This window comes from Cavia porcellus, unplaced genomic scaffold, assembly GCF_034190915.1.
Source record: "Cavia porcellus strain 051 isolate PalLab524CR breed Dunkin Hartley unplaced genomic scaffold, mCavPor4.1 scaffold_2, whole genome shotgun sequence".
NCBI classification, from domain to species: domain Eukaryota; kingdom Metazoa; phylum Chordata; class Mammalia; order Rodentia; family Caviidae; genus Cavia; species Cavia porcellus.
Genome location: NW_026947485.1, coordinates 76469639 through 76497481, shown reverse-complemented (window position 1 = coordinate 76497481; position 27843 = coordinate 76469639). Strand labels below are relative to the sequence as shown.

Sequence of the window (27843 nt, the reverse complement as noted above, 5' to 3'; positions counted from 1 at the left end):
TCTTACATAACTACAGTATTGCTTCTTTTTCTGTTAAAGAGAGTATCCAGGTGGGAAAGAACATAGCAGTAAAATGCTAGGGTAGGTGGGAAAAGGAGTTTTGGCAACAGGGTGTCACTAGCTTGTTTTTATTACTATTGCTTTTAAACTTGTTCTCCCTTATTGCCTAAACTTTCTCTGATTTAGGGGAGTATGTCATCAGATACGTTCTGGGCTTGCTGTACCTGATTAAGAAAGACTGCATTGGGGGCAGGGACTGTAGTGCAGGGGCAGAGCACTTGCATAGTGTGAGTGATGTCCTGGGTTCAGTTCACGACATTGCAAAATGAAACAGAAAACAAAACACCTGCTTTACCCTCTGTGTGCAGAAAGAGCCCTCTTTCCTCTGGGGAGAATGTCTCTCCATACTAGACTATTCTCTTGTGGGGCATTAGATGGTATTTCTTTTGTTCTGTAAATTTAATTTTGCAAACTTCCATATAGCAGTATAGAAAACCCAAGGACTGAAATGAGTGCCAGGAAGATTGTTTTCCCTTCAGATTTCTATATTTGGCTAAACCCAAAATTTATGCTATTTTGAATCTTTCATTCCTTCAGAAACTTGGCAGAAGCAAAAGATAATCTCTTAACAGGTTTAGCCTGTTACCAGGAGAAAAAGATTCCCACATAAAAGTCCCTTAAAGAGTGAGAAATCATTCTTTGTTCTTTTCTCTGCACGTGGAGTCACTTCCTATCCAGAGAAATGTCAACCTCAAGGTCCAGCAAAAGGGAGGAGGAGAGAGTAGCCATTCTTTGGTTGCTCTGCCTGCTCTCCGGGCCCGGAGTTGTACAGTTTGGTTTGATACAGAATCCTTCTGCGGATCTGGAGTGAACAGGACTGATGTACTGACTTCCCTCAGCTTGGCAGGATTGGTTGTACATCAGATGGCTGATTTATACGTGGTCTTATTCACTACTAGATTGCTTGTTCCTTCCTTTTTTCCCGTCCTTCCCTTCCCCTTCCCCCTTCCCCTTCCCCCTTTCCCTTCCCTTCCCTTCCCTTCCCTTCCCTTCCCTTCCATTCCCTTTCATTCCCTTTCATTCCCTTTCCCTCTGCCTGCCTGTCTCTCTCTCTCTCTCTCTTTCTTTCTTTCTCTCTTTCTTTCTCTCTCTCTCTCTCTTCCTTCCTTCCTTCCTTTCTTCCTTTCTTTCTTTCTTTCTTTTCTTTCTTTGTACTAGGGATTGAATTCAAGACCCCATGCATGCTAGGCAAGGACCATACCATTAGTTACATCCCCACCCTGTGCTAGACTTCTCAAAGGCTGATTTTGGCTATCACCCAGTTGTACAAGCTTGAAAAGAATATGTAGGTGTAGAGGCCAAAGTGTGTAAAAGCTCTTCTTCACGAAAAAGAAGAGGGAAAGTGCTAGCTGGGGGATTGCTTTGTCCCCAAGCAGATAACCATCAATAGCAAGGAAAATGGAGAGGACCGAGCCTGACTTCCATTAGAGAAAGGTTTTGTTTGTTTTCTGTCTTGTTCACAGGGGCATGGAACCTTTAGGCTGTGCAGGCCGTTGACATACCAGCCTGTGTATGCTCATCTGGGGAGGCTCAGAGCACACAGCCAAAGCTGTTTCACTTTGTCATTTGACTCATTGGCCTCAGTGTCAGTGAAATACTTACGTTTAAAGCCAGACAGGTATTCATGTTTTCTGAAAAGCCACCTACTGCATTTTAAAGTTCTACTGACGCTTGTTGGCTTCTGAGTCCTTCCTGTGCCGCTCTGCTGATTGACAGTGAGCCTGCTGATTGCTGCCAGTGTGCCTGGCTAATTGGTGATTTTGTCCAGAGATGTAGGACTTGGCTAGAGTTTTCAGTGCCACTGGGGTTTTGGTGTCATTAGCTTGTTAGGCTGGTGCTATTTCCAACTTGTCTTTTGAGTTCCTTGACTTCTCTCCTAAGCGAGTGAAATGCTCAGACTTCTTCTCTTCTGTCAGTCACTGCAAAACTGTCTATTTTCCCTAATGAGCAGATTTTGATGTGGTTCTGTGGCACCCTTTCTTAGCTCCATGCCAGGCCACAGGATAGAGTCTGGCTGTCTTGTCTTTGCTGTCTCTTTCCCTACATAGATGTAAAAGCTGCTCAGTTCACTTTGACCTGATTCTTCAGAAACAATTTATTTGTTTTCTACTAGAGTCTTTCTGCCTTCTTTCTGTTTTTAATTTTATTTAAATGTCATTCACTTGGTTTTGTAATTAAGCCTCTCTTGCAGGTGCCTGAGCTATCACTTAATTGTGTCTTCCATGCTTGACTTGTTCCTTTCTGGACCTGGTTACCTTGATGTTGAGGACAGGCTTTGGTTTGGGATGGGTCCCTGTAGCCATTGTTTATTCTGCTTCTGCATAGCAACACAGTTTGCTGCTGTCTTCTTCTCTTTCTGGGGAATCTTCGTTGTGTAGGGTACATTAATGTAAGGCTCTTTGTAGGAGTATGATAGTACCCTGAGGACCCTGTGTTTAAAGTGTCAAGATTTTCAGGTGATTGGCATTGAATGCTTTTGACTTGAAATGAGGTTGACTGCTTCTGCCCCTGGAATCCACTTGGGATTTACAGAGCCATCAAGTTACAGTCCTGGCTTCCTGGAATCTGGACACTATACTCCATCCTGTGTTCCAGCTGTGTTAGTATGCAGCAAATTCCACATCTTTACACCTCTTAACCATGCTGATAATTATGATGCACGTGACTGTCCTTGGAAGGCACCTGGGCTGGAGCTCAGTGTAAAACGGGGAAGCTACTTCTTGTGCAGAGTCAGCCGGCTTTGTAGCCGGTTTCTGGTGCCAGAGAAAAGGGTGAGAAACTGAAAATTCAGAGTTTCTAGTAGGAAAGAGTTTCCAATAAAGAAATGACTGTGTGTGGACTTCTACTTACATACAGCTGGAACATATTTGTAGTACAATACCTCAGATATTTAGCTCACTGCAAAAACTTCTGTATTTTTCATTTAGTGCTGGGCGAAAGTATTTCCGTTGGTAAATACTGGTTATCTGGAGCCTCATGTGTTAGACAAGACAGCAAATATTAGGAGTCAGAAACCATTAGGATTCCCAAGGATTTCTAGGGTAGTGGGTTTTTTTTTTTCTTTTTTCTTTTTGAGACAGTGTTTCATTATACAATTCAAACTGGCCTTGAGCTCATTTTGTAGTCCAGGCTGGTCTCAAACTTGAGACGATCCTCCTGCCTCAGCTTCCCGAGTGCTGGGATTACAGGCATGCACCACCACTCCCTGCTCTAGGGTACTGTTGTATTTAAAATACTTTTAGTAGGGGCTAGGGATTTAGCTCAGCGGCATAAGCGCCTGCCTTGCAAGCAGGTAGTCGTGAGTTCGATCCCTGGTACCAATAATAAAAAAAAAAAAATAAATGAATAAAATAAAATAATTTTAGTTTTGGGTTCCAGTGTGAACTATTCTAAAGACTGCCACAGTGTTCCCTGGAAGACTTTTCAGGATTCATTTTGAGCTTGTGCCTTGATCAGGAGCTCTTGGGCTTTCTGTGGATGGAGTGTGATTGGATCCTGCCATTTTTTCTGTAATGAGGAAATGCCTTGGATGTTTAGGCTGGTGCACAGGATGGTACACCGAGATGTGGGGGTCAGCAGTTGGCATGCTGAGGTTAAGAAAGGCTGGGATGGAATTTTTCTAGGGCGTATGGAAGGAAAAATGTAGATCTCTTATTTTTAAAAAATTAAAGTAAAATATACACAGCATAAAATTTTCCAAGCTAAAACTGGTGGCATGCACTTGCAATCCTAGTGCTCTAGGAGGTTGTGAGTTTGAGCTCAGCCTAGACAACTCAGAGACATAGCGAGACCCTATATCAAAGTAAAATATAAAAGGACCTGGGACTGTGGTTCAGTGTGAAAGTCCTGGATTCAATCTCTATTACTACACAAACACCCTACCACCACCGTCACAAATCAATCATAACTTTTTTTTTGTTTTTTGAGAGAAGCTCTTGGTATATAGTTGGCTGATTTTGAATGCTTGATGATCCTCCTGGCTCAGCCTCCCAAGTGTTGGAATTATGGGTGTGAGCCACTACGCCTGGCTCACTGCAACTATTTTTAAGTATATAGTTCAGTAGCTTTGACTACTTTCACATTGTTATGCAGCTGTCACCACCTTCTATTTCCAGGATTCTTTTCATCTTCTTAGATGAACTTCTACCCATTAAGCATTAATTTTTCCATTGTCTCCTTTTCCTAGCCCATGACAATCATTATTCTACTTTCTATCTCTATGAATTTAACTTCTGCAAGTATTTCTTGTTTTTTCCAGGGTTGGCAGTTGAACCCAGGGTTTTTACATGACCTACATCCCCAGCCCTTTTTTATTTTGAAATAAGGTCTTGCTAAATTGCTCAGGCTGGGGTCTTCTTGCATCAGCCTCCCAGAGAACTAGAATCACAGGTGTTGATCATTACGCCTGGCTTCCAAAAACTGTTAATGAATGGAATCATATCTGTTCTTTGATTTACTTCACTTAGCATAATGTCTTCAAGTTTCATGTGTTAGAATTTTCTTCCTGGGGCCAGGGGTTTAGCTCAGCGGTGCAAGTACCTACTTGGCAAACGTGAGGTCATGAGTTCAATCCCATTACCAAAAAAAAAAAAAGAATTTTCTTCCTATTGCCAGGCATGGTGATGTCCACCTGTAATCCTGTTACTTGGAAGCTGAGGCAGGAGGATTGTTGCAAGGTTGAGACCAGCTGAAGCAGGAGGATCACCACAAGTTTGAGACCAACCTGGGCTACAAAGTGAGCTCAAGGCCAGCCTGAACTGCATAATGAGACTCTGTCTCAAAAAGATAAAAACAAAAACCAAACAAAAATAGATAATTTTCTTCCTTTGAAGTCTAATAATAGTACATTGTATGTAAATATCCATTTTATTTAACCACTTGTCTATTGATGGACACTTTAGCTTTCTTTTTTTGAAGCAGGGTCTTGCTGTGTGGCTCTGACTGGCCTACTGCTGCAGCTTCCCAAGTGCTGGACTCCAGGAGTGAGCTGCCGCCATAGCTGGCTAGTCTCTTCTGGGTTGACTGTGGTAACTAGTGCTGCTGTACACAAGAGTGCACCGAAATGCTCATTTGAAGCGTTGGGCAGCTTTGGCTCTAGGTTGTTAGTTCTTCCACCCCAGCAGATGTTTTTTCTGTTGGATTTAGACAGAACCAATACGATTTTGCAGATCTCAGTAGGAGGAGCTCATCATGGTCCTTCTTAGTATGTTGCTTTTAATGCTCTTTAGCTCCAACCTGCAATTTATTTAACCTTTCTGAATTTCAATTTCCTCATGTGTAAAATGGGAACAATAATACTTGCTTCATCAGATGACCAAGAAGATCCAATGAGGAGTGTACTTCGTTTGCTTTACATAATGTCTAACACCCAGCAGGTGCCTAATAAATGGTACCTTCCCTGACATTTATGACCATGATCTTTTTTCAGTTTGAAGTGATGAGTGCGTTTCAGGGTGAGTGACTTCTGTAGTTAAGTGTCTCCTTTTAAGGTACCAAGCAAAGGGCAGTAGAGAGGAGGAAGGTTGGAAATGCTCTCTGTGAGTCGTTGGCACAGTTTTTAACCCCAGTTGTGTCACTTTTTAGGAGGAAATAATTCCATCATCAGTGATACGTCTCTTTGGTACTAGTGTTTTGGACAGTCCACTCTTGGGGCCTGGAGCCTTTGGGGCCCCTGGGCATTATCTTTTAAGACTCAGAAGGTCTTTTCCACTAACTATACCCTTGTCCAAAAGGTTATTATTATTGTTTATTATTATTATTTTGTACTAGGGATTGAACTCACGACCTCATACTTTTTTTTTTTCTTTTTCTTTTTTCTGGTACCAGGGATCGAACTCACGACCGCCTGCTTGCAAGGCAGGTACTTATGCTGCTGAGCTAAATCCCCAGCCCCACGACCTCATACTTGCCAAGCAGGCACTTGTGCTGCTGAGCTAAACTTTGGCCCCAAAGGGTTATTCTTTACAAAAACCTATGTGCCATTTATGTCCCACCCCCCACTTTGTCTCTATCTCCCTATGTCTCTTTGTCCCCTCCCTTCCCTCTCCCTCTTTTTCTGTGATGTCCTTTGCACTGAGCTATATCCTTAGTTCTTTTTTTTCAATTTCTTATTTTGAGATAGGATTTTACTAAGTCACAGGCTGGCCTTGAACTTCTGATCTTCCTGCCTCAGCCTCCTAGAGTTATGGTATCACCTTGCCCACTGTGCCATTCTCTTTTTTTTTTTTGTCTTTTTCCTTTTTATCGGTACCAGGGATCGAACTCATGACTGCCTGCTTGCAAGGCAGGCGCTTATGCCGCTGAACTAAATCTCCAGCCCCGTCATTCTCTTTCAGTGAATGAACAGCCCTTTATCTCGTTGTTATGGCTTATGTCTGGATGACCTCCCAAAGCCTCCTGTGGTCACAGGTGGGGCTTTTCATAGGTGACTGGATCTAGGGTGTGTGGTGCTGGTTCTCTAAATTAGTTCACTGATTGGTTTAACATAGTTGAGGGTGTGTATAATGGTGAGTGGTACTACCCAAAAGTCAAGTAGGCTGGAAGGAATAAAAAGGAGAGGCTGCTGCCACTGGGTGTCTTCTGCCTGCCATGAACTGTTCTCCTCTGCCATGCAACCTGCCTTGGAGCTAGCCGACTGTGGATGGATTGAAATCTCCATACATTCTGAGCTGACATAAACCTTCCCCCTTTAATTCTGGTGTTGGGTATTTTGTCTTGGCAGTGAGAAAAGTTACTAAGGCTGGCCTTGGGCCCCTGTACCGAAAGATCCTTCTGTGAGAACCTCTCAGACCAGGAGTCAGGACTTTGTGAGGAAAAGGCTTGTGTTGGTCCCTTATTCCTGACTTCCTTTTTAAAACTATTATTTAACAGTGACAAGCATGATGTCCTTGGAATAGTGTGGCTGGTCCAGTGCTCATATGTCAGCAAAAGCAGAGGCTATCAAGGACAGTTTTCTTTTTTCTTTTTTTTGTCTTTTTCATTTTTATTGGTACCGGGGATCGAACTCACAACCGCCTGCTTGCAAGACAGGCTTACGCCACTGAGCTAAATCCCCAGTCCCAAGAACAGTTTTCTAAGAGCAAGAAACAGAGAGACAGATGCAGAGAGACAGCTGTATGTGCTCTGTGTGTGTGTGTGTGTGTGTGTGTGTGTGTGTGTGTGTGTGATATGGGGTGAGCCAGGGCTTGAGTACCAGTTTCTCTGGCATTCATGGAACTGTCTCTGAGGTGAAGGTGTTCTCTTGTTTGGCTGTCATATGAGCTTGGGGCATGCCTGTAATCCCAGCACTTGGAAGGCAGAGGAAGGAGAATTGCTATGAGTTTGAGGCCAGCTTGAGCTACAGAGTGAGTTCAAAGCCAGCTTGAATTACAAAGAGAGACCCTGCCTGAAAAAAAATTAAAACAAAAATCTCCATACCACAATAGCTTATGAATGACCCTGTTAATAGTTGTTCATACTGATTGTTTGATTTTGGTTTTAATTGTACATAAGAAAAGGGGATTTTGGCTCCATGTGAAGTCCATATCCAGTTGCATTCCATGTGCAGTCCATTCATTTTGAAAGAGGTAACCCTGAGTGAGCAAATCAGTTACATTCTTAGTTGACAGTCATGTGTGTAAAAAAAATTCTGGACAGGATGCAGAGAGAAGGAAAGTAGGGAAAAGAAGCACTGAGAGGGGAGAGGTAGTGAAGAAGGCTAGGCTGACAGGAAGGTACGAGCTGGAGAAGAGGGCCCATGAAGATGGCGCTGCTGAGGCAAACCCCTGAGTCTCCCAGTGTGGAGAGCAGTGAGAAAGGGTATTAGACACTTGCACTCTAATGAACCGATGAAGACCAGTAGAAAAGGAGGACCCAAAACAACCCGGAGCAGCCGGAGGTGGCAGTTATAAACCCAAGCCTGGCGGAGAGGTGCACATCTAAGCACTGCATTTCCAGTAAGCTGGTTTCTCCCTTCGACAGTCGGCCTGACCTTGCACCTCTGTTTGTTTCATCTTACCTTAATAGGTGGAGACCAGATTGTTGTCTCAGCTTAGTCACTAGCTAGTTTGGGGTAGGAGTCTGGTTGGTATGGTGTTTTTCTAACAAAAATGAGGAAATTGGTTTGAATAACCTGAGAGGTTCTTTTTAGCTCTAAAAGGCCATCCTTAGCCATGCCACAGCCTCACAGACCTCAGACCATCCTGCGGGGATGGGGGAAGGGAGAGTGTGGTGGGGTGTAGGCCGACACACAGCTGATATAGTGCGCACAGGGCCAGGGAGATGATGGAGAAGGACAGCTACTCCACTGCCTATCTGTGCATTCTTTCCTGAAGAGAAATACTGATCTTTGATGTTGTCTTGGCTGCCTGTTAAAAATTCCTCTAGAAAACCCTGCTCTAATTGGCCTTTTGTGGATGGAGGAGTGGAGTCAGCTTGAATTTTCAGGAGCAGAACGTAGGTCCCGTAGCACTGTCTCTCAGTGTGCCACAGTGCCAGATTCCTCTTCTGAATGCTGTTTGGCCTCATCTTGTGCCAGTGTTGCTGTCTTCCTCCCCTCAGATTTATCACTTTGTCCTTCCTGACTGTGAGTCCCAGAGACCAAGACTAGCCGTAGTCCTGCAGAGGAACCATGAATCATTACTTGCACTTCCTCTCCAGGGTTGCTGCCCCTTAGTTACCACATGGCCACTGTTAAGGCTGCATTCTTGTGCCATGTGTGCTGGAGACAAAATTCTTAGTTGACTGAATGTGTGCAAAAGCTACTTGGGCTGGGTGTGGTGATGCACGCTTGTAATTCCAGTAGTGGATTGCTGTGCGCTGAGGCCAGCCTGGGCTATGTAGTGTGAGTTCAAGGCCACTGTTGAACTAAAAAAAAAAAAAAGCTGCTTGGTCTCTCTTTCCCCATTACATGTTCTGCAGAGTGCTGTGTGTGCTACCCAGCCCTTTCTTTTGTCTCTGTGAGTTTATAGAGTCTAATTGCTAGGCGTTTATCCATTCTCAGAGTTTATTGAAACACTTGAGATAGTTCAGAAAGCTACACTTAATTTTAAAGGAGGACGTTTGGGCTGGGGTTATCCGATCTGTGTGGATTCTTAGCTGACCCTCTTCAGTCCCTGAGTCTGTAGCAGGAGTGAGACCAAGTGTGATCCAGAATGGGTTCTTGTGGGGCTTCCCCTCACCCCTAATCCAGTCTAGCAGCTTACCTGTTAACAGACTATCCAAAGGGTCAGCAGCCTGCCATTTATCTTCCATCAGGAAACCCTAGATGACAATTTGGTGCAAGGGTAAGGAGTTCGAAAGTGAGGATGTTTGTCTTTCTCAGCCCTTGTAAGGCCTTTTGCTGTTGGAGGTGAGGACTCAGGCCTTAGTGCAGCCAGACTCTATGCTTACTCCCCCTGCAGACTTGTCGTTGGACTGTGCTGTTAGAGTGGGAATGAGGGGGTTGTGTGTCAGGCCCATGTCTCATTCCTACTTCCCTTCCCTGCTGTACAGTTCTTCTCTAAGAATAACAGGGTTCCCACAAAGCTCGGGCAGTGTGGGAGAATAGGCTTCTGTGCTGTGTGTTAACTACTTCCCCATTAGAAGGACACAATACTTGACACCTATAACATACTGGAGGAGAGGTTTGTTTCAGCGCATGTTTCAGAAGTGACAGTTCTTGCATGGTCAGTGGCATGGCAGAAGGACCTGGGCAGGGGAGAGCTGCTCATGTCATGGTGGACAGGAAGCAGAGTGAGGGGAAGAGCCAGGAAGGAGATGCACTGTGGTAGGCCTCTTCCAAGTGTGCCCCACCTCCCAATTTCATACCTAGCTATTGCACTACATAATCCTATCACCTTTCAAAAGCTCTCTCTTTGAATGCATGAGGCTTGGGGGAATCCAGGTGTGAACTGTAACAGCTGGTGAGGCAGCTTATATGGTCTTAGAGAAGGAGAGGTTAGCGGTTTTTTGTTGTGGTTTTTGTTTTGTCTGGGACGTTATGGAAGGAGGCAGGTTTCTGGCACAGATTTGCTTGCAGCTGCCGATACCCTTCTGTATAGTTTTCTTGTCAAGGACAGTAGGCACAGGGACACTTGCAAAGATACGTACAGCAGCGGCACTTGTGCATGGACAGATATCTTATGTGTGAGTATGAGACAATTGAAAAGTTCTATTATGGCTTAATGTTTGTTTGCAAAAATCTCTTTGAAGCTGTACTGTTAACTTAGGAACCTGACAGTCACTCTCTATATTGAGTTTATTTGGGTTTTAGCGTTCCCCTCACTAAGGATTGCCAGGCAGAGAGAACAGTTCAGTAAATGTCACTGTTAGGAGGGAACACAATAAGCTGCACTTTCTACTAAATAGCTAGAATAAGAAAGGACTTGTCTTTCTCTTTCTGCAGCCTCCTCCCCCATGGGGGGGGTGGGAGGTAGGAGTCTGGTGGGTTCTACAGCGTGGATGCCACATCCAGTGAACAACCAGAATGGTCAGTGGCCCTCTAGGCTGTGATGTTTTACCCAGGTCCATGGCTCAAACAGGTTGACAATAGATGCTGGCAGTCAGAGCAGGATGGTAACTCTTACCCTTTCCTGTCAATTTGAGCGATGAGATAGGGAAATCACCAAGTGGGAGCAAATGTGGAAACCTTAAGATGCCAGTTTTAGTCACATTGCTCAGTTTAATTGCTGTTTAAGTAGGAGCAAAAAGAAGTAGATTTTTAAAACTTTACACAAGCAGATAAATAGACATGTTGCAGGGAAAGCACTTTCTTTAAGTGCACTACCCTTATCTGTTCTTGGGGAGTACTGGAAATTGAACCCCTGACCAGTATGAGATGAGAGCTACACCCCTTAACTACATCCTTGATCCTTAATTTCCCTTTCAAAAGGCTTTAGATAAAAGATCCCAAAAGCAAAAAGAGAGATGGTCAAATGTCAGACTATGTAGCTTCTATATAGCAAAGGAAACAGAGTGTGAGCCAGCCTACAAAATTGGAAAAAACATTCCCAAAATTTGACAGGATTGGTTTTACGATATATAAAGAAATCAAAATGCTGAATAATGAAATTATCCAATTAAAAATGGGCAGGGCTGGGCATGTGTTCAGTGATAGAGGGTGTGCTTAATATGTGTGGAACCATGGGCTCTGCCCCAGCAGCAAAATACAAACAAAAACCCTGGGCACATGATATGAGTAGACATTTCTCAAAAGAGGAAATACAAATGGCCCACAAATATATGAAAAATGCTCAATATCATTAGCTATCAAGAAGAAAAAGCACCGGATGTGGTGGTGCATGCCTGTAATCCCAGCACTCCCGAGGCTAAAGCAAGAGGATTGCTGCAAATTTGAGGCCAGCCTGGGCTACATAGTGAGTTCAAGACCAGCCTGCATTACACAGCAGACCCCGTCTCAAAAAACCAAACCAAATCACACCAAACCAATCAAAGGCTCAATGAGATCCTGTCTCATCCTAGTTAGAACAGCTGTTACCAAAAGACAAAAAGTCTTAACAGGAAAAAGAGAGAGAGAGAGGAAGGAAAATGTTATTATAACCCAGCATAGTCATTGTATCTAAAACTTTAACTTGTTTTAGTATAATTGTTTTATGTGTTTTGTATATTTTTTGGCTTGTTTGTCTGGCTGTTAATTTGTGTTTATGATAGTTAACTTGATACATACTTGTAAAATAAATATGATGCTGGCAAAAAAAAAAAAAAAAAGGAAAAAGATTTTAAAAACTGGAGGGGAAAAGCTGGGAGTGGTGGAGTGTGCTTGTAATCTTAGTACTCAGAAGGCTGAGGCAGGAGGATTGCTGTGAGTTCAAGGACAGCCTGGACTACAAAGTGAGGTTAAGGCCAGCCTGAACTGCATAGTGAGACCTTTTCTCAAACAAACAAAAACAAAAAAAGAAAGGGAAAAAAAGAATTGAGATATGTTATGTACATATCACAGTATCAATTCCCCACAATAATGTGGTCATTATATTCTGTAAATGTGCTAATAAAGATTTTTAAAAAGGGGCTGGGGATTTAGCTCAGCGGCATACGCGCCTGCCTTGCAAGCAGGCAGTCATGAGTTCAATCCCCGGTACCGATAAAAAGGAAAAAAAAAGAAAAAAAGATTTTTAAAAAGACAAGTCTGCCAGGCTTATGCCTCTAGTTACAGCTACTTGGGGTTGGAAAGCTGAGGCAGGAGAATCTCAAGTCCAAAGAGACTGCTTCAAACTGAAACTAAAAGGGATTTAGTATGTAGTTCAACGGGAAAGCACTCTTGGGTTCAGTTTTCAGCATTACAAAAAGAAAAACAGAAGTAGGGCAGAGGTGACCACAGACCCTGAAAAGGAGAGAGGAAAAAGAGAACTCTTCTAGGTGCTGGGGATAGAATCACGGGATTCACTCCTGCTGGCCAGGAGCTTTACCACTGAACCATATCCATACCCCTGAAAGCAGAGCTCCATGGTTTTTTTGTGCTGTGGTGCTTGCTTTGTGTTGCTCCAGCTAGTAATGGGGAACTTTCAGTGATACCATGGCTCTCTGAGGCACAAGTGCCATAGGTGTAGGTTCACTGCCACTGACCTGGAGCCTTCACATGCAAGATATACCTGTGGCCTTTTCTTTTAGAAATGAAAAAAAAAAATTTTTTTTTTTTTTTGTTTTTTATAAATTTTGAGGCAAGGTCTGGCAAAGTTGAAAAGTTGCCCAAGCTTGTGATCTTTCCACCTCAGCATCCTAAAGTGCTGGAATTCTAGGCATATTCTACTATATGCAGCTTAAAATACTTAAAGCACTGTTGCAGAGGTTATAAATTAGTGCAGCCACTATGGAGATTAGTATGAAGGTTCATCAGAAAAACTAAAACCTACCATGTCATCTAGCTATCCTACTTGTAGATGTATGACCAAAGGAAATGATATCAGCGTATCAAAGACATACTGTAGTCCCATGTTTATTCCAGCCTACACATGGTAGCTGAGGTGTGGAGTCAGCCTAGGTGCTCATCAGTGGATGATTGGGTTTTAAAAGTGCAGTATGTGTGCATACAGTAGAATATCCTTTAGCCATATGAAGGGAAGCCTTGACATTTTCTGTAAAGTAGGTGGAACTAAAAGACTATGTTGAGTGAAATAAACAAGACAGTACGTATTTTCTCTTGGATTTGGAAGCAAAAAAAATCTATCTGAATGTAGAATAGTGATTACTAGAAGCTGGGGTAGGGAGAGGGATGGAGGGAAGTTGGATAATGGATACCAAAAGATGAATAGAAGCAATGATAGCTAGTGTTCCACAGCGTGGTGCGAGGACTGCAGTTTACAGAAGCCCATTATGCATTTATGAAGAACTAGGAGTGAAGAGCTCAACACCTCCAAATATAGAGAGCTGAGGAGGAGCCTGGCTGATGACACATGTCCATAACCCTGGCACTTGGGAGAATGAGCACAAAAGATCAAGAGTTAGAGGCCAGCCTGAGTTACACAGCAAGTTCACCAAGTGACTCCTGTCTCAAATGCCAACCCCTTCCCCAAAACATATGATTAGGAGGCAAAAATGCTAGTGACCCTGATTTGATTAATATACACTGTCTGCATGTGTTGAAATAGCACAGTGTATCCCATAAATAAATGTATAGTTATGTTTTAATAAAAATGAATGTGTGTAAGAAAATGGTAGCTGAGGCTTACTTATTCTAGCCTTAGAGATTTCTGTAGAACTATTCTGCTTCCTGTAACTTAATTACATTTTGAATAGTTTGTTGATGTCTTTTTTTTCTCTTCTTTTAAAGCCCTGATAAATTTGCTGAAGTTCCTTATGTCAAATGAAACTATTCTTTTGGCCAAACACAACATTTTTACATTAACCCTTATGGTGAGTAACAAAACAAACATTTCTTTTTCTGAAGCCATGGGCTAAGGCAGAAATCCACTGGTTTAAAAGAGAGAAACTAAATATAAATATATATATATACATACATATATATATATATACATATATATAAATTATAAATATATTTAAATATAAAGGGAACAAGTCTGTTTTCCTCTGGGGTCAGAATGTCACTCTCATCTGCGTGGTAACCTGGGATTCTTTTTCTTCCTGAGAGGTGACCTGGCCCAGTGGGTGTAGGCAGATCTCTGGTGTGGACAGTGGCCTTGGTCCTAGCTGCGGCCTCACGCTATCACAGTCCCTGTAGCAAAGCCTCTCGAGGCGTCCCACCGGGGGAGTGGTCCCATCATGCTGCTTTTAGTTTCTGAGTGACACTGCAATGCCAGTTTATCTGACTGGTTCTTGTGGGTAGAAGGAAGCCATTTTGTCTTTTTACTATCTTAGGATTACCCCATTCAGAAATGCTCAGCACTTGGTGGGGAAGATCCTGGTTGTAGCACTGACTGATCTCTGTTATAGAGCTTTGCCCAACAGCCAGTTGTGAGCTGTCAGTATGACGTCAGAGCCACACCAAATGGGGAGAGGTAGCACATTGTCCTTTGGTGTTCTCACTGCCAGGGGCAAGAGCTGCAGAATAGTTTCAGGTGCATATCGCATTCAAAGATGGAAAATGCTGGCAAGTGATATATTTTGAATATTTATTACCTTCATTTTAATATAATTTAGTTAGTAGTTTATATGAGTGGGTTTTAAAAAGGGCTCTGTTTTGTAACTGTTTTATGAAATCCTTGAAATTTTCACAACCAATTCTTGTAAGCCAGCCGGAGGTGACTTTGGCATATCACTGATAATACTTGTTTGGTCTTCATAGCCTGACGTCTATTTATGAACTATTGCTTCTTTTTTAGATTGTGAACCTGTTTAACATGTTTATCACATATGGTGACACATTCCTGCCGACCCCCAGCAGCTATGATGAACTTTACTATGAGATTATTCGCATGCACCAGAGCTTTGACAACCTCTACTCTATGGGTAAGCTCTTTTCTTTTCACTTTTCCTTCTCTATCCCCTGTTTGTTTTTTGTAAGAGATAAATGCTACAAAAGTTTTCCTCTAGTTGGTTGGTGCTATTACTAGGCACAGAAATATAGTACTCTCTTCTCAGGCAATAAGAAAGCATATGCAGTCCTTTTGTATGGGGGAGCTTAGATTTCATCTCAGTGGAAAGCTGGTTAGCAACCTTCATTGATGTGTGTGAAAAGACAGAATGGAGAAGCCTGTGGATTCAGTGAGTGTCAATGAGAAGGGATTAAAAGAGTGGGTGGGAATTGATGGTGACAAATAGAGCTTTGCTCCCAAAGAGGCATTATGTAATTTGAGAAAGCACAGAATTTTTAAGAGTCTTAGTGTACCTGGGTATTTTTAGCATAATTTCCAAGAAGTAATGGGCATTAGCTGGGCATGGCAGTGCACACCTACAATCCCAACATTCAGGAAACAGAGGCAGGAGGATCATCATGAGTTCAGGATCAGCCTGGGCTGCATAATGAACTCAAGGCCATCCCAAATTACACAGTGAGATCCTGCTCAAAACAAACCAAAAAAGCATTTAAAAAAAAAAAAAAAAAAAAAAAAAAAAAGAAAAGGAAAGAGGCCCTAGGTGTGTAGTTCAGAGGCTGTCTTAGTTACTTTTTACTTGTCGCTGAGACAAAATACCTGATGCCCAAGTTGGGAAAGGAAAGGTTTATTTCTTACAGTTTTTGGAGGTTTCAGTCCACACTCAGTTGGCTCCCAGGCAGGTGGGCATGGCTGGGCCGCCTTTCATGGCTGCTGCAAACAGCAAACAGGAACAAGGAAAGAGCAAGACACACCTTCTTCCTGCCATTACAGGTGAATTGTGGCTCCACCCCTTTGTGGGTGGAGCACTGACACCATCAATCCAAGCACTAGACAATGAACCAATCACAAATACCCAATGCAAACTCATGAGGCCTGGGGGACACAGACTTAAACCATGACAGAGGCTCAGCGCGCACCTGGCAAACAAGCAAGGTCCTGAGTTCTGTTCCCTGTACAAAACAAAACAAAACAAAAACAGGAGATTATATCAAAATTTTTTAGTTATTAGCTCACTGAAAATTTTACTCTGCAACCATAGTGAGTATAAATTACTTTTTGAAGACTTCCCTGGAAGTCCAAGAAAAGAGTCTTGAGAATCCTATCTAGAGCTTGAAAGGTAAAGAAGAAAACTTTTAAGAAGCCCATTTATATAAGTTTGCTATGATGTTTTAGACCATGAGAACAGGGCCTTGTATTAGTAAGATTTTTCAACTCAAGTATCTGAAAACTGATTTAAACTTGGGGTGCTTTTTTTGTTTTGACAGGGTCTTGCTCCGTGGTTCAGGCTGGTTTTGAACTCATTAGATAGCTAGATAGCTGAGGCTGGCTTTGAATTCACAGTGATCCTCCTTCCTCTGCCTCCCAAGTGCTAGGATTACAGGCATATGCCACCATACTCAGCCTTTATTTAAACTATTTTAATCAATAGGAAAATTAGTACACTTTTCCTATTTCTTCACTTTCTCATTCAGAATAACAACTTTAGTATCAGATCAGTTCCCCTCATAACAAATTCCAGTTGTCACATCAGTCCCACCCCAGTCTCCCTGCTTTTTTTCTCATTTTGTTTGTTTTTGAGTCAGGGTCTCACTGTGTAGCTGAAGATGGCTAGGAACTCACTATGAAGCCCAAGCTGGCCTTAACCTCACAGTGATCTTCTTGCCTCGGCCTCCTGAGTGCTGGGGTTATAGGTGTGTGCTACCATACCCTGCTGTCTCTCTATTTTTGTGGTGTTGAGGATTGAGCCCAACATCTCGGCAAATTAGCTGTATCCTTATACATCCCTTTTTATTTGGAGACAGGGCCTCAGGTTGTTGGGTTAGTTGGTTTTTTGCTGCACTGAAAAACCCAGGATCTTTGCCCTGAGCTGTATGCACTGCCCTTTTTGTTCTGAGACAGGGCCTTACTAAGTCATTAACTGCCAGGATGGGGCTTTGTCAGCTTCCTGTCTCAGCTGCCTGCTCAGTGTGCTGGAATCATGTGCATGAACCACCATGGCTGAGTAAAACACATTTTCTAGTTGTTTTTGTTTTTGTTTTTGAAATAGGGTTTCTTTCTTTCTTTCTTTCTTTCTTTCTTTCTTTCTTTCTTTTTTGTGGTACCAGGGATTGAATTCACGACCTCATGGTTGCCAGGCTGGTGTTTTTGCCGCTGAGCTAAATCCTCAGCCCAAAATAGGGTTTCATTATATAGTTTAGGATGGCCTTGAACTCACTGTGTAGCCCAGGCTGGCCTGGAACTTTCAGCTATCATCCTGCCTGAGCCTCCAGCATGGTGGGATTACAGGAGTGTGCCACACGCCTGGCCTAAATTTTTGAGGCATAATTTATATATGCAATAAAGTTCATCCTTTTGAATGTAAAATTCTGAGTTTTGACAAGTGTGTATAATAGCATAGTTATCATAAAAATGAAGATCAGAGTTTTATCATCCCCAAAATTCTTTCCTTGCTCTTGTGAAGTCACCTCCTTTGCCCACTCCCAATTCTTAGCAACCGCAATCCATTTCTATTGCTCAATTTTTCTTCTGCTTGAGGATGAAAGATACTGTGATTTTTTCGGTATGAATGCTGGGTTTTTTTGATGTTCCTTTATATAAGCTTGGGCATTGTTCTGCCATGTGTTTATGTTATGTGGAATCAGGTTGATACTTTCAAGGTTCGCTTTTAAGGGTTGAGGACAGGTCAAAAGCAACTTTTACTGTAGGCTACGTTGGCCTAATTATAGTGTAGTACCCATCTGTAGAGTCTACCTGATACCCCAGGTCTTTCGGCTGTCTGGTGGAAGCATGAACTGTTTTCTTCCTCCTTCCCGGTAGTTCTTTGCTCCTCACTCTTGGCTAGTTGCCTTTTCCATTGCATAGGTCAGTGTTCAGTAAGAGTAATAAGGGGACCCCTCTGTAGATCCCTGGAGCTCTCAGAATCTTTCCCTGCCAGCTCCCTGCCCTGTTCCTTCCAGATGCCTGGACCTCCACAAACCTGATCTCTGTGTCTTCAACTTGGCAAGATTTTTTTGTTCGGATTCTTTCTCCCTGCCCTGTAGCCTGGAAACTCCTTCACTCCATAAGCTGGGGTAGCCATAGGTGTATCTTGGATGTTCTCCCCTCTTGGGGATTACAGCTCCAAACTGCTTGTTGTCCAGTGTCTGGTAACCGTTGTTTTATATTGTTTAAGGAGGCGGGCATACTATGATGCTAACCCATCATGGATAGAACAGGAAGTTTCTTTTCTATACTTTTCTTTCTTTCTTTTTTTTTTTTTTTTTAGTACCAAGGATCAAACTTATGACCTTGTGCTTGCCACCACTGAGCTATATCCCCAGCCAACAGGAAGATTCTTGTCATAGGTGAGGCACACTGATGATGTTCCTGTGGCATTTTACTGTAGTGAAGTCCACAAATAAGAGGATCCTTAACAGAAGCTACTCTGAACAATATATAACATGCTTCGAGCTGTTTTTCATTTAAATAACAATTACTGAGACTAAGGGAAAAGCTTGGTAAACATTTTATGCCTTATTAGGCTTTAATTTCAGTGCTACAACTCTTTTCATTGTTGTACATTGGCCCACAGGCATGCATAGTTCATATAATCATAGTATTTTTCTAGTTTGTCTTTTTTTTTTTTTTTTTTGGGTACTATGGATCGAACTTACAACCTCATGCTTACCAGGCAAGTGCTTCAGCTACTGAGCTAAATCCCCGGCTCTAGTTCATCTTTTGTAATTTTTGTGTTCTACATTTTTGTAGTTAAGTCTCTTTTAACAACTGCATAATGTTATTTTATGTACCATATTTTTATACATAAATGATTGCTTTAGTTTAAGGCAAATAGGGCATTTTGAAAAATTATGTATTTTAATTTGGTAGCTTAGAAAAGAATCTAAAAAAAAATTTTCCAAAGGAAATGCATTGATGAGGTTGTCTGGGTTACTGTTACTAAGACACAGAACTGGCACGGTGTTTTGGAGAAATGATCCGCAAACCCAGTACAAGACCTCTCTGAAAATGTGAGGAGGTGAGATTTGGAACAATTCCATAAATATTTAGGTCCCTGTCTGTTGTAGTCAGGGGTTGTGAAGAGAACAATTAAAATCAGGACATGAAATTTATAACATTATTTTATGATGGTCACCCAGAGTTAACACAAGAAAATGCAGGAAATCTATCCACAATACTAAAGACACAGATTATTTATCCAAGGGTCTGAATCCCACAGCAATGTCCCTCAAATCCAGGTGAAGACCCAGAGCTCATGACAGTGCCTCTCACAAGTCCAATTGAAGGTCCAGAGCCCACAGGAAGGACTCAAGCCAGTCTCTTTTACGGATCTGTGCTGGGAAGGCAAAGGTCAGTGGTGGAAGCTAGAAAGTCCATGCCAGCAGGGTGAAGGAGCTGTGCTGGTGGGTTGAGGGTTTTACGCTGGAGCCGAGAAGTGACACTCACAACAAAGACCAGGGCTGTCCTGAAAAGCACTACAGCCATCCTCAGCGACACAGAGGGCCTCAGCTCCTCTGATGACAAGTACAGTTGGGTACGTGCTAGGAAGCCAGCGTGATGAGTTCATCCTGGAGACCAAGCGGCACACGTCTTCCCCTCCAAAGGCAGGAAGCAATGCTTGATGTGAGGACCAGAGCTTCTCCAGGAGAACCAATGGCTCAGACAGCAACACATAGGAGAACCCGCAATGCCTCAAAACCTCAATGCCTCCCTTCTCCTTCTTCAAGTTTCTATCTATGCTGGCAGCTTTCCTTATGGTGATTTAATTCCACTGGCGTTAAGTTGACCACCAGTTTTTAATCTATAACACTGTCATTAAAGAGCTTGTGGTCTACTAGGAAATCTAGTAGGAAATGAAAACATTGAAATAATGGAGTTGAAAAAGACACATCTGACCTGCCAAAATAATTTTCTTTCTTACAGGGAAAAATTTGCACATACACTGAGTAGAGCCTGACTGCACCTTGTAGAGCTCTAATTCAAAACTATCCCAAGTGCCTCTGCAATAAGTTTTATAAATTAGAAAAGCAGCATTCTAATTTCCATTCTGTCTTCTGTGCCATAAATTGCATGTGTTTATAAAACTGAGGCATTGCTGGAACAAACACAGACCTGCCAAATGAGTCTGTTTCCCATCACAGCCATGGCTATCTCTGGTATAGAAATGCTGCTGCTGCTGTGCTTCTTGGGAATTGTGGGTCAGGAGGAGAAGATGATGGTGTGCAGAGGTGAAGCTCCTACGCAGATGGGCACTTGTTTCTTAATGATAGGCCCTTTTGCTTTCCTTTGGGAATGTCTTGTCTATGTCGTTTATTCATTTATTTGGAAGGTACTCTATTAAAATAAATTAGCTTTTGTGAGGGATACTAATCATAAAAGTATAATGTGCACTAACTCATTTAGTTCTCAAATGACCATGTCCTATAGGTATTACTATCATTCTCTAGTAAATGGCAGGGGCTACACCTGACCCCGACACCTGGCTTCAGAGACCATGCTCTTCACTCACTTCTCTGCATGTGCACAGGCTCTTGGGGTCCTTCCCTTCAGGTTCGAATTGCTGTTCTGTCACTTAGAACTTGAGCAACTGACTTTAACCAACTACTTGTGTCCTCTGAGTCTTGAGCTTTTTCATCTGTATGTTATATTCTGTATAACCTGTGTCTAATGCACCTGGCATATAGATAGTAAATTCTACCTCTTATTAACTTGTCACTCATTAAAATTTACACTTGAAGTGACCAGCAGGTGCTTGTTGTTTTAAGGAGCACTTGTGTTTTTTTGATCTCTTGTCTAAATAGTACAGGGTTTTGTTTTTGTTTTTGTTTTTTCCTACTACTGTGGACTAAATCCAGGGCCTTTATATTGAGCTACATCCCAGCCCTTTTTGAGACAGTCTTGCTAAGTCACTAGTTGTCCTGCTGGGCTTGAATACTGTGATCCTCCTGCCTCAGTCTCCCAGAGTGGTAGGACTGTGGGCACTGCCAGGACCAGCTGCATAGTTACTTTAATACATGGCCCTGGAGATCATAGTTCATGGAGGATGTGTCCATTTTTTGTATTTTCGTCATCTTTCCTCCTGTGAGTAAGTTTGGAAAAGAGAATTTGGTCAGACAGAGAAGAGTCTTCCTGTTGATTCAATTAAGTCAGCAGCATAATAAAAGATTACTTCTTTTTTTAATTTTAAAAGATTACTTCTTAATTCAAACATGATTATACCTAACCAGAAAGGTTGTGTCCTAGTTTCTTTTCTCTCATTGCCGAGACAAAATACCTGATGCCCAAAGTTAAGGGAAGAAAGGTTTATTTACCTCATAGTTTGTAGAGGTTTTGGTCCATAGTTTGCTGGCTCTAAGGCAGAGTGATGCATGGCAGAGGGCAACAGTTCATGGCGGTGGAAGGCAGCAAAAGCAGTAAGTCAGGAAGACAAGACTTTCTGTTTCTTATACTGTATGTAGGGTGCCCATTGTAGGGCTGTGTAGTTCTCACACCCTTAAGTCCTAGCCAGAACTGTGCCAAGTCAGTCAGTGGATTAATTCACTAATCACACACCCTTATGCTCAGTACCACATACTCTAGAATCAGTTACTTCTGAAAAAGCCTTATGACCACTTGAGGCTTTGGGGGGACGTCTAGACATAAGCCATAACAGGTTATTTGTCTTGTTTGTATTTACCCCTTTCATTATAGAAAGCAAGAGAGGACACTAACTTCCACTAATTTAGCCCTGACCAAGGGAAATGGCAAGTATGATACCCAAATTTCCCGTACATTCCTACCCTATTCTAACTTTTAAATGAATGTTAAAAAGTAAGTGTTGGGAAGAAAACCAAACTAGGTGTTGGAACCTTGTTAGCATCGTGTCAGGTAGGAGTGGCGGAAGGACCCCAAGGCAAAGAAGTGGAGTATTTTGATAGAAAATAAGAGATTAGAGAAAAAAATTCCCAGAGAAAATTGTTGAATGAGTTCTATAAGCCCTTATATTTCTCCCTAAAGCAACAATGTTTTTAACCAAAGATTGGCATAGCTGCTGTTTGGTTATTCTAATAGTACTATTCTGAGGTATGTATTTATTCTTCATATTTGTGTTTTTATGAAGAGTTTGACAGATCTGTGTTCTTTGCTTCTTTACAGTCCTGAGGCTGTCTACCAATGCAGGCCAGTGGAAGGAAGCAGCTAGCAAAGTGACCCATGCATTGGTTAATATCAGGTAAGGATTGAAAATTTCTCTTTCAGAGACCCATGGGTCATCCTTAGTTGTACTATATCTTTCTAAGTAGAATGCACTGAAAAGCACTATTATTTTAAGCCTTGATATCTGTAGGAGTGGAAAAAATGTTATACTGAATCAAGAAAAGCAGAAATATACAGGGTTTTCACTTTGCTGTATTAAAATAGCTCAAAGTGCTGGCGGTTCTGTGAATCTTCTACTGAGAGTTGGTTGTAAGCCCTTTTCAGGCATATTAGCTGCCAGCATATAGGATCTTGTGCATAAGCTATGGGAAGGCTTTTCTCTGAAAATTTCTGCTGTTCTTTGCAATTTTAGTGCATGGTTCACAGGAATCTAGAACTTTGATGTTTTTATTCATGGCCTTTTCTATTTGTAGTAAACAGAATCAGGTACAGTCTATGGAGCTAAGTCATCATGGGTTACTTAGGACAGAGCGAAGCAGTTAACAGAGTACCACATTGATAGAGTTGGTCCCTCTTGAGGAAGCACTGCTAAGATACAGCAGTGAGCTGTCGGGGAATTAAGAGGAGATTTTAGAATTGTGAAACCTAAATGTGACTTTTCTTTCATTCTTTGCTCCCTTTGTGCCTATAATTTTCCATTTTCATAACAGTTATTAAATTGGTTTTGCAAACAATTGAAAAAATTAACATTGAGTAAAAGAGGCAAATCCAACAGATGGAGAGCTTGGTTTAGCTCCAGATGTAAGCCTTGCCAGACATTCTCGAAACAGTAATGCACACTTACAACTTGGTATAGATTCTAATGTGCAGCAGAGTTGGGATGCAGTGTTTGCTTCCATATCTTTTTTTTTTTTTCCTCTTTCTTTCTTTTTTAAAGGCAAAATGCCCTGTCCCCAAAGTGATTTACTATAGTGTTTGGCACATGTGGGGACCAAGAGGCCGAGTGTGAAATGTGTGTGTTAGGCGGCTGGGATGAGGGAGCATGAGGTGTGATGTGCTAACAAGATTATAGCTTGGGTTGGATTGCCTTACCTGTCCCTAGAGACATTTTGGTGCAGAACACAATTTTATAAATCTCACAAATAAATGCATAACTGCATAGCAAATAATCCAGACATTGTGACATTTTATGATAAATGAATTTCTGTAAGAGTCAGGACTTACAGACTGTCTTCTCCAAAATACCCCTTTGTGACCCAAGGGCAAGTATGACAAATGTGAGTGTTTGAATGACGCACAGGTTTTGCCTAATTTTTTTTTTTTTTGTGCCAGAAAGTGAACTTCTGACTTAGTACTTGCTAAGCAAATGCTTGTGCCATATGGGTATACTTTCTGTCATGTGTATTTATTCATGTGTTTATGTAGACACTGCTCCGTCTGGGCCCTGCTTCCTTGACCACAATTTTCTTTGCTTGTTTTGTCTCCTACTTTGCTGCTTTTCAGTTCAGTAGTTTCTGGCTTGGCTGCTGTGCTTATTTTTCCCAAGGGCCATAAAGCAGCTGATTTAAATTTTCAGGCTCTTTTTTTCTGGGTAGCCAAGAAAAAACTGGGCTGAGCCTTAGGAAGATACTTATAATCTGACCCTTTCCTTCTCCTTGTGTAACTTCTGTCAGGCTTTTACTTTTATTTTCATTTCTCAAACATCTGATGAGCTTCCTGTAGAGAGTAATCCATGGTTTTCATTGTTGTTAATTATAGTAAATGCCGGAAGTCGAAGAGGCCAATTCCATTTTCTCAATTACTGGAAAAATGTTTTTATATCTTCTCACACTAAATGTAGATCAGGGAAGAATGCTGGTGATACTAAGCATAGAAGTTTACCTTTTTTCTTTCAGACATTTCTTTTTACTCAGTGTTAGGCCTGGTGCTCTTCTTTCGTATACTACTTTAATTTTCAAACTTTGTAGAATGTATTATACTTCTTAAAATATGCTTTTTACCCAAAAGAAAACTGAATCATAAAGATTCTGTGAATGGTGGCAGGCCCCACAATAGTTGTGTGGCAAAGCCCAGCTTTCTCCATACCTTGATTCCTTCTTTCAGGAGAGTTGTAGCAACGCTACCATGGAGGTTCGCGGAGGCTTAGCATGATCTATTGAGAGAAGCACGAAAACTTGAGTTCAGCAGAGTTTTTATCATGAATAGGTACTGGACTTTGTCAAAATCTTTTTCTGTATCTATTGAGATGATCATGATTTTTGTCCTTGGCTTGGTGAATATGGTGTATCACATTTATGGATTTATGTATGTTGAACCATCCCTGCATGCCTGGGGTGAATTCCAGTTGATCATGGTGTATAACCTTTTTGACTATTTGCCGTAGTCTGTTTGCCAGTATCTTATTGAGAATTTTTACATCTGTATTCATTAGGGAGATTGGTCTATAATTCTCTTTCTTAGTTGGGTCCTTCTCTGGCTTTCAAATCAGAGTAATGCTTCTAGGAATGAATTTGAGAGTACTGCTTCCTTTTCAATTTCAATAAAGAGTTTGAGAAGTCGTGGCGTTATCTTTTCACTAAATTTCTTGAAAAATTCAGCAGTGAATCTGTCACGGCCTGGACTTTTCTTTGTTGATAGGTTTTTAATTGCATCTTCAATTTCATTGATTGATACTGGGTTATTTAAGATTTTAATATCTTTTTTTTTTAATTTTTTTTTCTTTTTCTCTTTTTATCAGTACCGGGGATCCAACTCAGGACTGCCTGCTTGCAAGGCAGGTGTTTATGCCACTGAGCTAAATCCCCAGCCCCCAAGATTTTAATATCTTTTTGATTCAGTTTTGGTAATTCATTTGTATTTAGGAATCTGTCCATTTCTTCTGTATTTTCCATCTTGTTAGCATACAAGTTTTGATGATTTTCTGGATTTCTACAGAGTCTGTGGTAATTTTGCCCTTTTCATTCCCAATTGCATGGTTTTTAGTCTTTTCCTTTTTTTTTTTTTTTTTTTTTTTGATAAGCTTGGCTAAGGGTTTGTCAATTTTATTTAATCTGTCAAAGAACTTACTCTTTGATTCTTTATATTGTTTTTTCAATTTCCAGTTAATTTATGCTCTGATCTTTTCCTCCCTTTGTGAGCTTTTGGTTTAGCCTGCTTTTCTTTTTTAGAAATTTGAGGCTCAAATTGTTCATAAGCACTTGCTCATTTTTCCTGATAATGGGTATTTACTGCTATAAATTTCCCTCTTAAGACTGCTTTCATTGTGTCCCAAAGTTCTAGTATGTTGTATTGTTATCATTCAACTGTAAAACCTGTCTAGTTACTTCTTTAATTTTATCTGTGACCCATTGGTTGTTCAGTAGGGTGCTATTTAATTTCCATGTGTTTCTGAAGTTCTTGTGGTTTCCTTTGGCGTGGATTTCCAATTTCATTGCATTGAGGTTTGATAGTGTGCATGGGTTAATTTCAGTTCCTTTGCATTTACTTAAGCATGTTCTGTGAGCTCTAGTATATGGTCTGCTTTGGAGAATGTCCCATGTGTAGTTGAGGAGAATGTGTATTCTGATGTTGTAGAGTGGAACACTATAGACGTCCTCTAAGTCCAAAGTTTGATTTAGTTCTAATATATCATCATTGATTTCTTTGTCTAGTTGATAAGTCTTTTTGTGACTGTGGGATATTGAGGTCTTCCAATACAGTTGTGTTAGGGCTCATTTGATTTTTCATGTCCATTATTGTTTTATATCGTTGGGTATACTGGTATTTGTTGCTTTTTTCTATTCCTGTTGCATAGAGTATTGTTTTCCATCCTTTGACTCTCAGTCTATGAATTTCTTTTTGAATTAAATGTGTTTCTTGTATGCAGCATATTTGTTGGATCTTGCTTCATGATCCATTCTGCCAGTCTGTGTCTTTTGACTGGTGAATTGAGACCATTGACATTGATGATTATAACTGAAATGTATTGACTTATCGTTGTCCTTTATTTTCCTATTGTCCCCCCCCCCCAATTGTTTGCCTTTCCTGGTGGATTCCTTCTGTTGGGGTTCATGGGGCTGTAGTCTTTATTCTCTTTCTATAATGTGCTTCAGAACATTTTGGAGTGCTGATTTGGTGTTTGTAAATTTCCTCAATGTCCTTTGTCATGGAAGTATCTTATTTCTCCATCAGTTTTGAAAGTAGTTTTCAGGGTACGTCAATCTGGGTTAAAAGTTGTTTTCCTTTAGAAGTTGTGTACTTTACTCCAAGCTCTCCTTGACTTGAGAGTTTGTGCTGAGAAGTCAGCTGTGATTCTGATGGGCTTTCCTTTATAGGTGTTTTGTTTCTTTTTCCTAACAGCTTTTAATGTTGTATTCTTTCTTTTTTTTTTTGAGTTCAGGCTGGCCTTGAGCTCACTTTGTAACCTAGTCTGGTCTTGAACTTGCAACTATCCTCCTGCCACAGCCTCCTGAGTGCTGGGATTAAGATTCTATTCTCATGTTAAATTTCTGGAATCTTGATTATTATATACCTGGCTATAGATTTTTTTTGATCATCGTTAATTGGAATCCTATATACTTCACTCATTTGTATGTCAAATTCTTTTTCTCTATGAGGAGAGTTTTCTGTCACAGTGCCTTGAACATTTTTTAAATGTTATTTGTGATATCTCCTGCTTGTTCACTGACTACAGTTAATCTTAAATTATTCTTTGTCTTACCTAGCAGCTGCTGGGTTGATTTCTCATGGTCCCTTGCTAGTTTTGAGAAATCTTTCCTTTCCTGGCCACTAACTGCAAGCCCATCTTCAATATCTGTGATCTCGACCTCACATTGGGTTAATCTGCTTTGAATATTTCCAGTGGAGTTTTCATTGTCCTGGATATCTGCTTGAATCTGCTTTATGGATTCCTTTTGTATCCTATGCTGTGCTTCTGTAATTTGCTTAAGCTCATCTATTTTTTTTTTGGTCTGTGTCTGGTCTAACATCACTAAGCATGGTTTGTAATTTGGTAATCTCGGTAGTTGTCTTGGAGATTATTTCTGATTTTATTTTTTCCAGAGCCTCATTCAATTGCTTTGTGGTTAGCACTTTGGAGAGACCTGGTGGGGGCGCTTTCAGACTGTCTCACCTCATTGCCCCCGGCTTTGCCTTTGGACATCTGGTTGTCTGGAGTTGCATCTTGTTTAAATGTCTTTTCTTTTTTTAAGTCCAGGGTGATGCTTGTAATTTTCCTATGGTGGGTTGCTTTATTGGTAATATTTAGTACCGAAATTAAAAGTATTCACTTGTGCTAGAGGCTTAAATTGTTCAAGTGTCAGTCATTTCATTTTGTCTTTTCATTTGTTTTTTACAGCCTACTCACGCTAGTTCTTTAATTGTGAAAGTTATTTGTGTTTAAACAATTTTTCTAGGAGCAGCTATATTGAAGGAAACAAGACATTATGGTAGCCATTGCTGATTTCCTATCATCTTGTTTTGAAGTCCTATGATGCTTTTATTCTTCATTTTGATTGGTTTTAGTCTTGATGCAACATGTGTGAAGGTATGGACAGTTATCCCGTAGAAAATAAGAGACATTACGGTAGGCACTGTTGATGTCCTGTTGTCTTATTTTGAAGTCCTATGTTGTTTGCATTGTTCTGTTCTGATCTGCTTTGTTCTATTTTTGTTTTATTCTTTTCAAAATAAAATAAAACCAATTTTT

At 41.2% G+C, this 27843-nt stretch overlaps 1 protein-coding gene across 7 annotated transcripts in view; it reads left to right on the top strand.

Moving 5' to 3' along the window:
• The window catches only part of Armh3 (armadillo like helical domain containing 3), a 202672-nt gene that overhangs the window by 80994 nt on the left and 93835 nt on the right, over positions 1-27843 (top strand). For all 7 annotated transcript variants that reach the window (XR_010046018.1, XR_010046011.1, XM_063244396.1 and 4 more), the window contains 3 exons: positions 13805-13887; positions 14814-14940; positions 22158-22233. Coding sequence is in view for 5 of the 7 variants with exons in the window: in XM_063244396.1 (XP_063100466.1) it covers positions 13805-13887; positions 14814-14940; positions 22158-22233 (286 nt within the window). In the remaining 2 variants the exon portion in view is untranslated. The remainder of the gene's footprint in view (positions 1-13804; positions 13888-14813; positions 14941-22157; positions 22234-27843) is intronic.